Here is a 16,743-nt window from a genome sequence, read left to right on the forward strand (position 1 = left end):
CACCATGACAACATCATAACAACACCATGACAACACCATCATAAGAACACCATCATAACAACACCGTGACAACACCACCATCATAACAACACCACCACAACAACACCATCATAACAACACCATCATATCAACACCACAACAACATCATAACACCATCATAACAACACCATCATAACAACACCATCATAACAACACCACCCACAACAACACCATCATAACAAACACCATCATAACAACACCACAACACCATCATAACACCATCATAACACCATCATTACAACACCATGCCAACACCACAACACCACCACAACACCATCATTACACCACCACAACACCATCATTACACCACCATAACAACACCCCACCCCCCCATTCCTCCCCCTCCCCCAGGGCTGGGAAGAAGGTGAAGAAAATCTTCGAGTCGGCAGACCGCTTCTTCCAGTCAATCGGCCTGCAGCCAATGAACGACAACTTCTGGAACCACTCGATGCTCGTGAGACCGGACGATGGGCGCGACGTCGTGTGCCACCCCACCGCCTGGGACATGGGCAACGGCCAGGACTTCAGGTGATCTAGGGCCCGGCCCGGTGGCTGGGGAGATGTTGACCACCTCGCCCGGTACGCAGGAGGTCGTGGGTTCGATCCCAGACACTGAGAGATGTTGACTACCTCGCCCGGTACGCGGGAGGGCGTGGGTTTAATCCCAGACACTGAGAGATGTTGACTACCTCGCCGGTACGCAGGAGGTCATGGGTTCGATCCCAGACACTGAGAGATGTTAACTACCTCGCCTGGTACGCGGGAGGTCGTGGGTTCGATCCCAGACACTGAGAGATGTTGACTACCTCGCCTGGTACGCAGGAGGGCGTGGGTTCAATCCCAGACACAGAGATGTTGACCACCTCGCCTGGTACGCGAGAGGTCGTGGGTTCAATCCCAGACACTGAGAGATGTTGACCACCTCGCCTGGTACGCAGGATGTCGTGGGTTCGATCCCAGACACTGAGAGATGTTCACTACCTCGCCTGGTACGCAGGAGGTCGTGGGTTCGATCTCAGACACTGAGAGATGTTGACTACCTCGCCTGGTACGCAGGAGGTTGTGGGTTCGATCCCAGACACTGAGAGATGTTGACTACCTCGCCCGGTACGCAGGAGGTCATGGGTTCGATCCCAGACACTGAGAGATGTTGACTACCTCGCCCGGTACGCAGGAGGTCGTGGGTTCGATCCCAGACACTGAGAGATGTTGACTACCTCGCCTGGTACGCAGGAGGTCGTGGGTTCAATCCCAGACACTGAGAGATGTTGACCACCTCGCCTGGTACGCGAGAGGTCGTGGGTTCAATCCCAGACACTGAGAGATGTTGACTACCTCGCCTGGTGTACAGGGCTAGGAGATGTTAACTACCTCGCCTGGTACGCGGGAGGTCGTGGGTTCAATCCCAGACACTGAGAGATGTTGACTACCTCGCCTGGTACGCAGGAGGTCGTGGGTTCGATCTCAGACACTGAGAGATGTTGACTACCTCGCCTGGTACGCAGGAGGTCGTGGGTTCAATCCCAGACACTGAGAGATGTTGACTACCTCGCCTGGTACGCAGGAGGTCGTGGGTTCAATCCCAGACACTGAGAGATGTTGACTACCTCGCCTGGTACGCAGGAGGTCGTGGGTTCAATCCCAGACACTGAGAGATGTTGACTACCTCGCCTGGTACGCAGGAGGTCGTGGGTTCGATCCCGACCCTCTGGCGATGCCTGCTGCTGTTGCTGTATATTTGGAGTTTGCGTGTTTCTCTCTCTCATCATCACATTGGCTAGGAGATGTTAACTACCTCGCCTGGTCTACAGGGCTAGGAGATGTTGACTACCTCGCCTGGTCTACAGGGCTAGGAGATGTTGACTACCTCGCCTGGTACGCAGGAGGTCGTGGGTTCCATCCCGACCCTCTAACGACGCCGGTAATTTGGTGAGATGTTGACTACCTCGCCTGGTACGCAGGAGGTCGTGGGTTCCATTCCGACCCTGACGTCGCCTGCTGCTGCTGCTGTATATTTGGAGTTTGTGTCTCTCTCTCTCATCATCACGGTGGCTAGGAGATGTTGACTACCTCGCCCGGTGTGCGGGAGGTCGTGGGTTCAATCCCGACCCTGACGCCTGCTGCTGTATGTTTGGAGTTTGCGTGTCTCTCTCTCTCATCATCATCACGGTGGCTAGGAGATGTTAACTACCTCGCCTGGTATACAGGAGGTCGTGGGTTCGATCCCGACCCCTGATGACGCCTGTAATTTTTTGCGAGATGTTGACTACCTCGCCAGGTACGCAGGAGGTCGTGGGTTTGTGGTCGTGTGGATTTTCCTTCCGCTCCTCCGGTTCGTAGTATTTGACTGCTGCTATGGATTTCCATGCGATGAGCCGTCTTCATCGAGCTATCGTTTGCGGATGACCAGGGTCGCTTCTGAAAAATAACCATGAGGCTTCGTGGCGCCTTGCCTGGTAGAAAAAATTAACTAAAAAACTATTTCGCGATAGGTTTTTACCCTTTCAACTGGTACAAAAACTGACACCTTTATACAAGGCATCATGTTTGCAATAACCACAACACAAGCAGTCAAAATGTAAACAAAAAGAAACAACTCTGATGATGATAATGATATGCACTGTCCTTTAAGTTGATTGGTCCACACCCGAGACAGCTTTTCTTAGAGCCTAGTCTCCATTGGCGTTGGACCAGATGACGCCAAAAGGTGTACAACTCAAAGACAGCGCACTATCAGAGTATTGAGAGCTCGGGGTTAGCATTTACACTATGAGACATCTCCTTTACCAGTGGCAAAATATAGTAATAGGTTTTTACACTTTCAACTGGTACAAAACCAATGAAACTAGGCTCTAAGAAAAGCTGTCTCGGGTGTGGACCAATCAACTTGAAAGATAGTGCATACATTATCAGAGTTGTTTCTTTTTGTTTGCATTTTGACTGCTTGTGTTGTGGTTATTGCAAACATGATGCCTCGTATAAAGGTGTCAGTTTTTGTACCAGTTGAAAGTGTAAAAACCTATCACTATGTTTTGCCACTGGTAAAGGAGATGTCTCATAGTGTAAAAACTCATCTTCTTGGTTCTTTCGGTAAAGTCACGTAGAAGGGAAGTAATAAAATAATAAAAATAAAACATAATAAATAATTCTCACGACATTTCGGCTACAACGCAAGCAGCCGTCCTCAGGTGAAGAATGAGACACCGCCAAGCTTGGAGCGTCTATTTAAGCTGCTGGGTTGGAGGGGGGAAGAAGGGCGCCTTGACAACATAATTTGCATATCAAGAGGAATTTAGCATATTTATGGGAATGCGTAGGAGGTGGGCGGGGGGTTTCAGAGTTATATTATGCCCGTGCATTATGCAGGACTCGCAGCATCAAAGGGAGGGGGGTAGGGGGTAGCATTAACAAAGGGAGAGAATGTTAATTGTATGTAGAAGCAGCGAAACATGTCAATGGGAGAGCGGTGATAGGAGACCCGCAGCGGAGCTAATAATGCATTCCCTGTGGAGAAGATACACATTTCGATGTAAAGCTTTCGTGACTGCAGGGATTCATCTTCTTGGTTCTTTCGGTAAAATAACGTAGAAGGGAAATAATAAAATAATAAAAATATAAATCATAATAAAATCATTCTCATTCAGACACTGTCTTTCCGACAGACCTGTTCTTCACCTGAGGATGGCTGCTTGCGTTGTGGCCGAAACGTCGTGAGAATTGTATTTGATTATGTTTGATTTTTATTATGTTATTATAATAATTTTTTTTATATTATTACTTCCCTTCTACGTGACTTTACCGAAAGAACCAAGAAGACAAGATAACACAGTCAATGCCAGTGAGTGGACTGCGGTCCGAAAGTCACCGTGTAAAAACGATTTCGCGCGATTTGCTTCCTTTCGCCCGTCGCGACGTCCTCCCCTCCGCCGCTACAGGATCAAGATGTGCGGCAAGGTGAACATGGACGACTTCCTGACGGCACACCACGAGATGGGCCACCTGCAGTACGACATGGAGTACGCGCCGCTGCCCTGGCTGCTGCGTGACGGAGCCAACGAGGGCTTCCACGAGGCCGTGGGAGAGATCATGAGCCTCTCGGCCGCAACACCGGCGCACCTGGGCAAGCTGGGGCTCCTGCCGCCAGGGTTCACGGACGACGAAGGTGAGGGTAGGCGTGGGGACACGTGGGGTAGACACACGGTGAGACACGCGGAGAGACACGGAGACACACGGTGAGACACACACGGTGAGACACGGTGAGACACACACAGTGAGACACACACCACAAGACACACACACAGTGAGACACACACAGTGAGACACACACACAGTGACACACACAGTGAGACACACACCACAAGACACACACAGTGAGACACACACAGTGAGACACACACACAGTGACACACACAGTGAGACACACACCCTGAGACACACACCCTGAGACACACACAGTGAGACACACACACAGTGACACACACACGGTGAGACACACACAGTGAGACACACACGGTGAGACACACCCTGAGACACACCCTGAGACACACACAGTGAGACACACACAGTGAGACACACACGGTGAGACACACCCTGAGACACACACAGTGAGACACACCCTGAGACACACACGGTGAGACACACACAGTGAGACACACACCACAAGACACACACAGTGAGACACACACAGTGAGACACACAAAGTGAGACACACACAGTGAGACACACACCCTAAGACACACACCCTGAGACACACACCCTGAGACACACACACAGTGAGACACACACGGTGAGACACACGGAGCCACACGGTGAGACACACGGAGAGACACACGGAGAGACACATGGTGAGACACACACGGAGACACACGGAGACACGCGGAGACACAGAGACACACGGTGAGACACGTGGGACACAAGGTAAGACACACACCGCGAGACACACACACAGAGACACACACCCTGAGACACACACCCTGAGACACACACGGTGAGACACACGGAGAGACACGGTGAGACACGCGGAGACACACGGTGAGACACACACACCGTGAGACACACGGAGACACACGGAGAGACACACAGTGAGACACACGGAGACACGCGGAGACACACGGGGACACACGGAGACACACGGAGACACGCGGAGACACACGGGGACACACGGAGACACACGGAGACACGCGGAGACACACGGGGACACACGGTGAGACACACGGGGACACACGGTGAGACACACGGAGACACACGTGGGGCACACGGTGAGACACGGAGACACACGGTGAGCCACACGGAGACACACGGTGAGACACGGAGATACACGGAGACACACAGAGACACACAGAGACACACGGAGAGACACACGGAGAGACACAGAGACACACGGTGAGACACACGGTGAGACACACGGTGAGACACACGGAGGCACACACAGTGAGACACACACGGTGAGACACACACGGTGAGACACAAACCGCAAGACACACACGGTGAGACACACAGTGAGACACAGCCTGAGACACACACCCTGAGACACACACGGTGAGACACATACGGTGAGACACACACCACAAGACACACATAGTGAGACACACACAGTGAGACACTCACACGGTGACACACACACACCCTGAGACACACACGGTGAGACACACACGGTGAGACACACACGGTGAGACACACACGGTGACACACACACGGTGAGACACACACGGTGAGACACACACGGTGAGACACACACGGTGAGACACACACCCTGAGACACACACCCTGAGACACACACCCTGAGACACACACCCTGAGACAGCGACCTCTACGTGAGAGGCTTACGTGTGGGGGGGGGGGGGGGCTCAGCGGCCCCCCTCACTCCATCACTCGTCTCTATTTTTAAATCCTTTATATTAAGTTCACTTGCTTGCTTGCTTGCGTGCTTGCTTGCTTAGGACCGTGCAAATCTTTCGGTCGTTTTTTAACCCACTTCCCGTGATCCAATCGAGCTGACATTTTGCACACAGACTCGTTGTGCGTGACAATTAATTTTCGTGAAAAAAATTTTCCTAAATTTTACACTTTTTAGGAAAAAAATAAATTATATGTAATTACCAATTGCTTAATGGTGGCAGGCAATCATCTGACCCATAGGTGGCAGCCATCTCAAGCCAGAGGACGAGAGGACTCTAGCCGCCACGCTTATAAAGGATTTATAGTGAAAAACTTTGTTTTTACGAGTTACATTTTTTTCTCTCTCGGGCCCTCGGTCAGAGAGCGACATGAACTTCCTGCTGAAGCAGGCGCTCACCATCGTGGCCACGCTGCCCTTCACGCTCTCGCTGGAGCAGTGGCGCTGGAAGGTCTTCTCAGGGGACATCCCTCGCGACCAGTGGATGAAGACCTGGTGGCAGATGAAGTGAGCCAGCAGCCAGCACTCCCTCCCTCCCTGCCTCCCCTCACCTCCATCCCTTCCTCCCTCCCCTTCTCCCACCCCCTCCCCCGTCCCCCCTCCCTCCCTCCCCCCTCCTTCCACTCCCTCCCCTCACTCCCTCCCTTTCTCCCTCCCCTCCCTCCCTCCCTCCCCCCTCCTTCCACTCCCTCCCCTCCCTCCCTTCTTCCCTCCTCCCTCCCTCCCCTCCCTCCCTTTCACCCCCCCCTACCTCCCTCCCCCGTCCCCCTCCCTCCCCCCCTCCTTCCCCTCCCTCCTTCTCTCCCTCCCCTCCCTCCCTTTCACCCTCCCCCGTCCCCCCTCCGTCCCCTCCCCCCTCCCTCCACTCCCTCCCTCCCCCCTCCCTCCCTTCCCTCCCCTCACCTCCATCCCTCCCCTCCCTCCCCTTCCTCCCTCCCTCCTTCCCCTCCCTCAGTCCCCTCACCTCCATCCCTCCATCACGTGTGTGTATCTGTGTGTGTGTCTCTATGTCTGTGTGTGTGTCTCTGTGTGTGTGTCTCTGTGTGTGTGTCTTTGTGTGTCTGTGTGTGTGTGTCTCTATGTCTGTGTGTGTGTCTCTGTGTGTCTGTGTGTCTCTGTGTGTGTGTCTCTATGTGTGTGTGTGTGTGTGTCTGTGTGTGTCTCTGTGTGTGTGTGTCTGTGTGTGGCTGTGTGTGTCTCTATGTCTGTGTGTGTGTGTCTCTGTGTGTATCTATATCTGTGTGTGTGTCTCCATGTAGACGAGAGATGGTGGGAGTTGTGGAACCCATCCTGCACAACGAGGAGTACTGTGATCCAGCCGTCCTGTTTCACGTCGCCAATGACTACTCATTCATACGGTAACCCCCCCCCCCCCCTCTCTCTCTCTCTCTGCCACCTAAACTTAAACTATCAACTCTTTTCTTCTTTTTGGTTCTTTCGGTAAAGTCACGTAGAAGGGAAGTAATAAAATAATAAAAATCAAACATAATAAATAATTCTCACGACGTTTCGGCCGCAACGCAAGCAGCCGTCCTCAGGTGAAGAATGAGACACCACCAAGCTTGGAGCTTCTATATAAGCTGCTGGGTTGGAGGGGGGAAGAAGAGCGTCTTGACAACATCATTTGCATATCAAGAGGAATTTAGCATATTTATGGGAAATGCGTAGGAGGTGGGCGGGGGGTTTCAAAGTCATATTATGCCCGTGCATTATGCAGGATTAGCAGCATCAAAGGGAGGGGATGGGGGTAGCATTAACAAAAGGAAAGAATGTTAATAGTATGTAGCTGCAGTTACTAAACAACCACGTAAAAAAGCTAAAGTATAAACTACATAGTTGTGGCCGAAACGTCGTGAGAATTATTTTATTATGTTTGATTTTTTTAATTTTATTATGTTTTATTTTTATTATTTTATTACTTCCCTTCTACGTGAAAGAACCAAGAAGATGAATCCCTGCAGTCACGAAAGCTTTAAACCGATATTAACTCTTTTGTTTTACATTTCCACCAGGTGTGAGGTCCCCCACTAAGCTGCCAGGCAGCAGCTAAGCGATCGTGCCCATCGCAAAGTGATGGCTTATCGCCGCCACGTGGCAGAGGTCGCAACCGGGTACCCGATACCCGTACCCTACCCGATACCCGGCTACCCGTACCCGGCCGGGTACGGGTAGCCGTTTGCGACCCTGGTGCGAACGGGTACGGGTAGGCCGTGAGTCACTGGTGAGTCACCGTTTGTCACTCATTTCCCAACGTCTTGTCTCTTCTCACAATTCAAGTTCCTAGAATCAACCCACCCGCGCCTGCAACGTGGCTTCATCCCAGAGGTCGCAATCAGGTACCCGATACCCGTACCCTACCCGTACCCGGCCGGGTACGGGTACGGCCGGGTACGGGTACCCGTTTGCGACCCTGGTGCGGCCGGGTACGGGTAAGGAATCAAAACCCGTTTGCGACCTCTGCCACGTGGACATTTCTAACAGCCCAAACGGCCTAAACGCGTAGAGAGAGAGACACGCAAACTCCAGATACACAGCAGCAGGCATCAGGGGCTGGATCAAACCCACGACCTCCTGCACACCAGGCGAGGTAGTTAACATCTCCTAGCCACCGTGATGATGATGATGAGAGAGACACGCAAACTCCAAATATACAGCAGCAGCAGGCATCGTCAGGGTCGGGATCGAACCCACGACCTCCCGCGTACCAGGCGAGGTAGTCAACACCGTCCACCTCTCTCCGCAGGTACTACACGAGGACTATTCTGCAGTTCCAGTTCCAGGTGGCTCTGTGCACAGCGGCGGGTCACGTGGGTCCCGTCTACAAATGCGACATCGACGGATCGACAGAGGCCGGCGAGAAGCTCATGTGAGAGAAATGCGGCGATGACAAGAGAGTGTGTGTGTGTCAGTGTGTGTGTGTATGTGTGTGTGTGTCTGTGTGTGTTTGTGTGTGTGTGTGTGGCTGTGTGTGTGGCTGTGTGTGTCTGTGTGTGTGTCTGTGTGTGTGTGTGTCTGTGTGTGTGTGGCTGTGTGTGTGTGTGTCTGTGTGTGTGGCTGTGTGTGTGTTAGTGTGTGTGTCTGTGTGTGTGTGGCTGTGTGTGTGTTTGTGTGTGTGTGGCTGTGTGTGTGTATGTGTGTGTGTTTGTGGCTGTGTGTGTGTTAGTGTCTGTGTGTGTGTCTGTGTGTGTGTCTGTGGCTGTGTGTGTGTGTCTGTGTGTGTGGCTGTGTGTGTGTGTGTCTGTGTGTGTGGCTGTGTGTGTGTCTGTGTGTGTGTGTCTGTCTGTGTGTGTGTGTGTATGTGTGGCTGTGTGTGTGTGGCTGTGTGTGTGTGTATGTCAGTGTGTGCGTATGTGTGTGTGTGTGGCTGCGTGTGTGTGTGTGGCTGTGTGTCAGTGTGTGTGGCTGTGTGTCAGTGTGTGTGGCTGTGTGTCAGTGTGTGTGTGTGTGGCTGTGTGTGTGGCTGTGTGTGTGTGTCAGTGTGTGTGTGTGGCTGTGTGTGGCTGTGTGTGGCTGTGTGTGTGTGTCAGTGTGTGTGTGTGGCTGTGTGTGTGTATCTTTGTCTTGTGTCTGTGTGTCAGTGTGTGTGTGTGTCAGTGTGTGTGTCTGTGTGTGTGTGTGTGGCTGTGTGTGTGTGGCTGTGTGTGGCTGTGTGTGGCTGTGTGTGTGTGGCTGTGTGTGTGTGTGGCTGTGTGTGTGTGTGGCTGTGTGTGTGTGTCTGTGTGTGTGTCTGTGTGTGTGTGTCAGTGTGTGTGTGTGGCTGTGTGTGTAGCTTTGTCTTGTATCTGTGTGTCAGTGTGTGTATGTGTCAGTGTGTGTGTGTCAGTGTGTGTGTGTGTATCAGTGCATGTGTGTGTCAGTGTGTGTCAGTGTGTGTGTCAGTCTGTGTGTCAGTGTGTGTCAGTGTGTGTGTGTTTGTGTGTGGGTGTGTGTTGAACTTCTTTCGCACCGTACGTAGCCAACCGTGGCTACTTAGTGGTGTGGGAGAAGGAATACAAACTGAACACAACAACACCAACAACACTCTAGAATAATAACAATAATAACCGTGATATTAAAAAGTGATGACGATGATGACGACCATGACGACGATGATGATGACGACGATGATGACGACGATGATGATGATGACGACGATGACGACGATGACGATGATGATGACGACGATGATGAAGACGATGACGACAACGATGACGATGATGATCACGATGACGACGATGATGATGACGATGATGACGACGATGACGATGATGATGATGACGACGATGACGACGATGACGATGATGACGACGACGACGAAGACAATGACGACGATGATTATGACGGCAACGCCGTCACCGATGACGTCATCGCCGTGACGTCCCCCCCCCCCCGCCGTCGTCAGCAACATGCTGAAGCTGGGCAAGTCGGAGGCGTGGACCAAGGCCCTGGAGCAGGTCGCCTCCACCACCACCATGGACTCGAAGCCTCTCATCGACTACTTCGAGCCCCTGTACCGCTGGCTGCAGGAGGACAACCGCAGGCACGGCCAGACCGTGGGCTGGGACCCCGCCTGGGCGCCCTGTGAGTACGGGGCAGTGGGACACACACTCACGACCACGTGGTCACTCACACCACGTGGTGTCCACGTGGACACGTGTGTGTGTGTGTACACGTGGCGTGTGTGTGTGTACACGTGGCGTGTGTGTGTGTACACGTGTGTGTGTGTGTGTACACGTGTGTGTGTGTGGCAAGGCCGTAAAATATATTGGGGGAGGGGACATCCCCCCCCCAATATTCAAATATGCTCAAAATGCCCCCCCCCCCCCCAATATTTTGGTATGACAAAAAATTAATTGCGATGCTTTGTAAATATAAAGAACAATTTGCTAAATCTTGACCACAATATCTGGACTTGTCTTCATATAAATCAATGCGTAGATTTCTGTCGATGTAACTGTGGTTCATGGTTGTACATTATTCATCTATAATATCTGCCATTACATACAATGAAACAAGAAATGGTAAATATAAAAAAAAGTTAAAACCGAGCAACGTAACACAACACACTCGAAATTATTATCGTAAATAAATAAAAAGTCCATCCCATGCATTAGTGAGTTTTTTAAATATTTTTTAGGCAGGCAATTCTTCTTCTTGGTTCTTTCGGTAAAGTCATCACGAAGAAGAGAAGTAATAAAATAATAAAAATAAAACATAATAAAATAATTCTCACGACGTTTCGGCCACAACGCAAGCAGCCGTCCTCAGGTGAAGAACAGGTCTGTCGGAAAGACAGCGTCATTCACATCATCATCATCAACATCATCATCATTCACATCATCATCATCAATATCATCATCATTAACATCAACATCATCATCAACATCATCATCAACATCATCATCTTTTATTTTTCGATTTAAAGCTTTCGTGACTGCAGGGATTCATCTTCTTGGTTCTTTCGGTAAAGTCACGTAGAAGGGAAATAATAAAATAGTAAAAATAAAACATAATAAAATAATTCTCACGACGTTTCGGCCACCACGCAAGTAGCCGTCCTCAGGTGGAGAAATTCTTCATTCATTCATTCATTTTTCACCTGAAGACGGATTCTTGCGTTGTGGCCGAAACGTCGTGAGAATTATTTTATTATGTTTTATTTTTATTATTTTATTATTTCCCTTCTACGTGACTTTACCGAAAGATCCAAGAAGAAGAATCCCTGCAGTTACGAAAGCTTTAAATCGAAATTTTATTATGTTTTAATTTTATTATTTTATTACTTCCCTTCTACGTGGTGACTTTACCGAAAGAACCAAGAAGATGAATCCCTGCAGTCACGAAAAAAGATTTAAATAGAAATCAGGAAATTATTTTTCAAATTTTTTTTTCTGGTTTTCTTGGGGGGGGGGCCCTAGCCCCCCTAGAAAATTTGCCCCCCCCAAATGTTGATTCCATGGCTCCGGCCTTGCTGTGTGGGGACGTTTCTGTGCTCTGTGATGTGTGATTTTCTCGCCTCCCACCTTGCCCCCCCCCCACTGCCACCAGACCTCAACGACGCCATGAAAGTGAGAATCAGTCTCCAGGCGGAGATGGGGGACGATGCCGTGAGTGGACGCACGCACAGACAAAGGTCCCCCGTGTAGCCTCCGTCAGACTATGGGGCAAGTGCTGTGAGTGGCAGCTGTAGACACACAGACAAAGGTCCCCCGTGTAGCCTCCGTCAGACTATGGGGCAAGTGCTGTGAGTGGCAGCTATAGACACACAGACAAATGTGCCCCGTGTAGCCTCTAGCAGTCTGTAGGGGCAAGTGCCATTAGCGAGAGTAGCAGCGCCTATAGACACACAGACAAAGGTCCCCCGTGTAGCCTCCGTCAGACTATGGGGCAAGTGCTGTGAGTAGCAGTAGCACCTATGGACACACAGACAAAGGTCCCCCGTGTAGCCTCTAGAAGGCTGTGGGGGCAAGTGGCGAGTAGCAGCAGCAGCTATAGACACACAGACAGAGGTCCCCCGTGTAGCCTCTAGCAGGCTGTAGGGGCAAGTGCTGTTAGCGAGTAGCAGCAGCAGCTATAGCCACACAGACAGAGGTCCCCTGTGTAGCCTCCGTCAGATTATGGGGCAAGTGCTGTGAGTGGCGAGTAGCAGCAGCGCATATAGACGCACAGACAAAGTACCCCCTGCAGCCTCTAACAGACTGGGGGCAAGTGCTGTTAGCGAGTAGCAGCTATAGACACACAGACAAAGGTCCCCCGTGTAGCCTCTAGCAGGCTGTAGGGGCAAGTGGCGAGTAGCAGCTGTAGACACACAGACAAAGGTCCCCCGTGTAGCCTCCAGCAGGCTGTAGGGGCAAGTGCTGTGAGTGGCAGCTATAGACACACAGACAAAGGTCCCCCGTGTAGCCTCTAGCAGGCTGTAGGGGCAAGTGCCATTAGCGAGTACAATAGCAGCACCTATAGACGGAAAGATCCCTCAGTGTCTCCGTGTCTCTGTCCCAGTGTCCCCGTGTCTCACCGTCCCCGTGTCTCATTATCCCCGTGTCCCAGTGTCTCCGTGTCTCTGTCCCAGTGTCTCCGTGTCCCCCACGTGGTGTGTCTCCGTGTCTCTGTGTCCCCCACGTGGTGTCTCCGTGTCCCCCACGTGGTGTCTCTGTGTCCCCCACGTGGTGTGTCTCCGTGTCTCCGTGTCTCCGTGTCCCCCCACGTGGTGTCTCCGTGTCCCCCACGTGGTGTCTCCGTGTCCCCCACGTGGTGTCTCCGTGTCCCCCACGTGGTGTGTCTCCGTGTCTCCGTGTCCCCCACGTGGTGTCTCCGTGTCCCCCACGTGGTGTGTCTCCGTGTCTCCGTGTCTCCGTGTCCCCCACGTGGTGTGTCTCCGTGTCTCCGTGTCTCCGTGTCCCCCACGTGGTGTCTCCGTGTCCCCCACGTGGTGTCTCCGTGTCCCCCACGTGGTGTCTCCGTGTCTCCGTGTCTCCGTGTCCCCCACGTGGTGTCTCCGTGTCCCCCACGTGGTGTCTCCGTGTCTCCGTGTCCCCCACGTGGTGTGTCTCCGTGTCTCCGTGTCTCCGTGTCCCCCACGTGGTGTCTCCGTGTCCCCCACGTGGTGTCTCCGTGTCCCCCACGTGGTGTGTCTCCGTGTCTCCGTGTCCCCCACGTGGTGTCTCCGTGTCCCCCACGTGGTGTCTCCGTGTCTCCGTGTCCCCCACGTGGTGTGTCTCCGTGTCCCCCACGTGGTGTGTCTCCGTGTCTCCGTGTCTCCGTGTCCCCCACGTGGTGTCTCCGTGTCCCCCACGTGGTGTCTCCGTGTCCCCCACGTGGTGTGTCTCCGTGTCTCCGTGTCTCCGTGTGTGCAGTACGAGTGGAACGAGTCGGAGCTCTACCTGTTCCGCTCCGTCACGGCCTACGCCATGCGCAAGTTCAGCCGCAGCCTCGGGGAGGAGGTGCCGTACGAGTGAGTCACATTCACTACCACGTGATCCACATTCACCACCACGTGATCCACATTCACTACCACGTGATCCACATTCACCACCACGTGATCCACATTCACCACCACGTGATCCACATTCACTACCACGTGATCCACATTCACCACCACGTGATCCACATTCACCACCACGTGATCCACATTCACTACCACGTGATCCACATTCACCACCACGTGATCCACATTCACTACCACGTGATCCACATTCACCACCACGTGATCCACATTCACTACCACGTGAACCACACTCACAGTCTCTGTGTCTCTGTGTGTCTGTGTCTCTGTGTGTCTGTGTCTCTGTGTGTCTGTGTCTCTGTGTCTCTGTGTCTGTGTCTCTGTGTGTCTGTGTCTCTGTGTGTCTGTGTCTCTGTGTGTCTGTGTCTCTGTGTGTCTGTGTCTCTGTGTCTCTGTCGCTGTGTCTCTGTGTGTCTGTGTCTCTGTGTGTCTGTGTCTCTGTGTCTCTGTGTGTCTGTGTTTCTGTGTCTGTGTCTCTGTGTCTGTGTCTCTCTGTGTGTCTGTGTCTCTGTGTCTGTGTGTCTGTGTTTCTGTGTTTCTGTGTCTGTGTCTCTGTGTGTATCTGTGTTTCTGTGTCTGTGTCTCTGTGTCTCTGTGTCTCTGTGTCTCTGTGTCTCTGTGTCTGTGTCTCTATGTGTATGTGTCTGTGTCTGTGTCTCTGTGTGTGTCTGTGTCTCTGTGTCTGTGTCTCTGTGTTTCTGTGTCTGTGTCTCTGTCTCTGTGTGTCTGTGTCTGTGTATCTGTGTGTCTGTGTCTCTGTGTTTCTGTGTCTGTGTCTGTGTCTCTGTCTCTGTGTGTCTGTGTCTGTGTATCTGTGTGTCTGTGTCTCTGTGTCTCTGTGTGTCTGTGTATCTGTGTGTCTGTGTGTGTCTGTGTCTCTGTGTGTCTGTGTCGCTGTGTATCTGTGTGTCTGTGTCTCTGTGTCTGTGTGTGTCTGTGTCTCTGTGTGTCTGTGTCTCTGTGTCTCTGTCGCTGTGTCTCTGTGTGTCTGTGTGTCTGTGTCTCTGTGTGTGTCTGTGTCTCTGTGTCTGTGTCTCTCTGTGTGTCTGTGTATCTGTGTCTCTGTGTTTCTGTGTCTGTGTCTCTGTGTCTCTGTGTCTCTGTTTGTCTGTGTCTCTGTGTCTCTGTGTCTCTCTGTCTCTGTGTCTCTGTGTCTGTGTCTCTATGTGTATCTGTGTCTCTGTGTGTATCTGTGTCTCTGTGTGTCTCTGTCTCTGTGTCTGTGTGTCTGTGTCTGTGTGTCTCTGTCTCTGTGTCTGTGTGTCTCTAGTGTGGAGAACGTCGTCGTCTTCAGAGAGACACCGCGGGTCTCCTTCTACTTCCTGGTGCGCCACCCGGGCGACGCGTCCACCGTGGTGCCGCTAGCAGACGTCCAGGCCGCTGTCAGGTGAGCAGAGACACACAGAGACACACAGAGACACACAGAGACACACAGAGACACACAGAGACACACAGAGACACACAGAGACACATAGAGACCCATAGACTCATCATAGAGACACACAGAGACACACAGAGACACACAGAGACACATAGAGACCCATAGACTCATCATAGAGACACAGAGACACACAGAGACACACAGAGACACACAGACTCATCACACAGAGAGCTACATTCGGGTGTTGTTCGTAAGTCGAAGACTCTCCAATCTTGATTAGAAGCTTTCGTGACTGCAGGAATCCATACTCTGTGGTTCTTTCGGTAACGTCACGTGGGTAGAAAAAAATAAAATGAAATGACACAAATCACGACGTTTCCATTGCAACACAAGCAATCGTCATCAGGTGGAGAGGGCTGACGTGGCAAGGGGTTATATAGCAGAGATGTAATGTAATACAACAGAGAGTCGGATAACATAACAGTCAACACCCTATCTGGTTGATTACGTTCTTTCAACCAGATAGGGTGTTGACTGTTATGTTATCCGACTCTCTGTTGTATCACATTCCATTTCTAAGTATACTAGATTTGTGTTCCTATTTAATTTATACCTGATGATGATTGCTTGTGTTGCAATCGAAACGTCGTATGCTAGTATTTAATTTAATTTATTATTTTATCTTTATACGTCACTTTACCGAAAGAACCAAAGAAGAATTCCTGCAGTCACGAAAGCTCCAAATTAAGTTTATATAGCAGAGGTCGCAAACGGGTTTTGATTCCGTACCCGGCCGCACCAGGGTTGCAAACGGCTACCCGTACCAGTACCCTACCCGTACCCGGCCGGGTATGGGTAGGGTACGGGTACGGGTAGCCGGTTGCAACCTCTGGGATGAAGCCATGTTGCAGGCGCGGGTGGGTTGATTCTAGGAACTTGAATCGTGAGAAGAGACAAGACGTTGGGAAATGAGTGACAAACGGCCTACCCGTACCGTACAACGGCCGCACCAGGGTCGCAAACGGGTACCCGTACCCGGCCGGGTACGGGTAGCCGGGTATTGGGTAGGGTACGGGTATCGGGTACCCGGTTGCGACCTCTGCTGTATAGGTAAGAAAGGGGGAGGAGCAACGGGGGAGAGAAAGAGGGGGGCGGGGTGTGGGGTAGGGGGAGGAGCCACGTGAGCGATAGGGGGAGAGAGGACGTGAGGCTGGAGGGGGGGGAGGGTGGAAGTGGGCGGGGCTAGAAGTGGACACGGGGGGGTGGAAGTGGGCGGGGCTAGAAGTGGACAGGGGGAGGGTGGAAGTGGGCGGGGCTAGAAGTGGACAGGGGGGGGTGGAAGTGGGCGGGGCTAGAAGTGGACACGGGGGGGGTGGAAGTGGGCGGGGCTAGAAGTGGACACGGGGGGGGGGTGGAAGTGGGCGGGGCTAGAAGTGGACACGGGGG

The 16,743-nt window shown here is 52.0% G+C and overlaps 1 protein-coding gene across 1 annotated transcript in view; it reads left to right on the forward strand.

The window, feature by feature from the left end:
* Positions 1-15,307, forward strand: part of LOC144954441 (angiotensin-converting enzyme 2-like) — a 16,241-nt gene extending 934 nt beyond the window's left edge. The window contains exons 2-10 of the mRNA XM_078884943.1: positions 401-567; positions 3,975-4,201; positions 6,298-6,442; positions 7,195-7,293; positions 8,679-8,801; positions 10,317-10,495; positions 11,963-12,021; positions 13,768-13,865; positions 15,187-15,307. Of these exons, the coding sequence (XP_078741069.1) occupies positions 401-567; positions 3,975-4,201; positions 6,298-6,442; positions 7,195-7,293; positions 8,679-8,801; positions 10,317-10,495; positions 11,963-12,021; positions 13,768-13,865; positions 15,187-15,307 (1,218 nt within the window). The remainder of the gene's footprint in view (positions 1-400; positions 568-3,974; positions 4,202-6,297; positions 6,443-7,194; positions 7,294-8,678; positions 8,802-10,316; positions 10,496-11,962; positions 12,022-13,767; positions 13,866-15,186) is intronic.
* The last annotated feature ends 1,436 nt before the right edge of the window (positions 15,308-16,743 follow it).

The sequence above is a fragment of the Lampetra fluviatilis genome, unplaced genomic scaffold, assembly GCF_964198595.1.
Source record: "Lampetra fluviatilis unplaced genomic scaffold, kcLamFluv1.1 SCAFFOLD_1361, whole genome shotgun sequence".
NCBI classification, from domain to species: Eukaryota; Metazoa; Chordata; class Hyperoartia; order Petromyzontiformes; family Petromyzontidae; genus Lampetra; species Lampetra fluviatilis.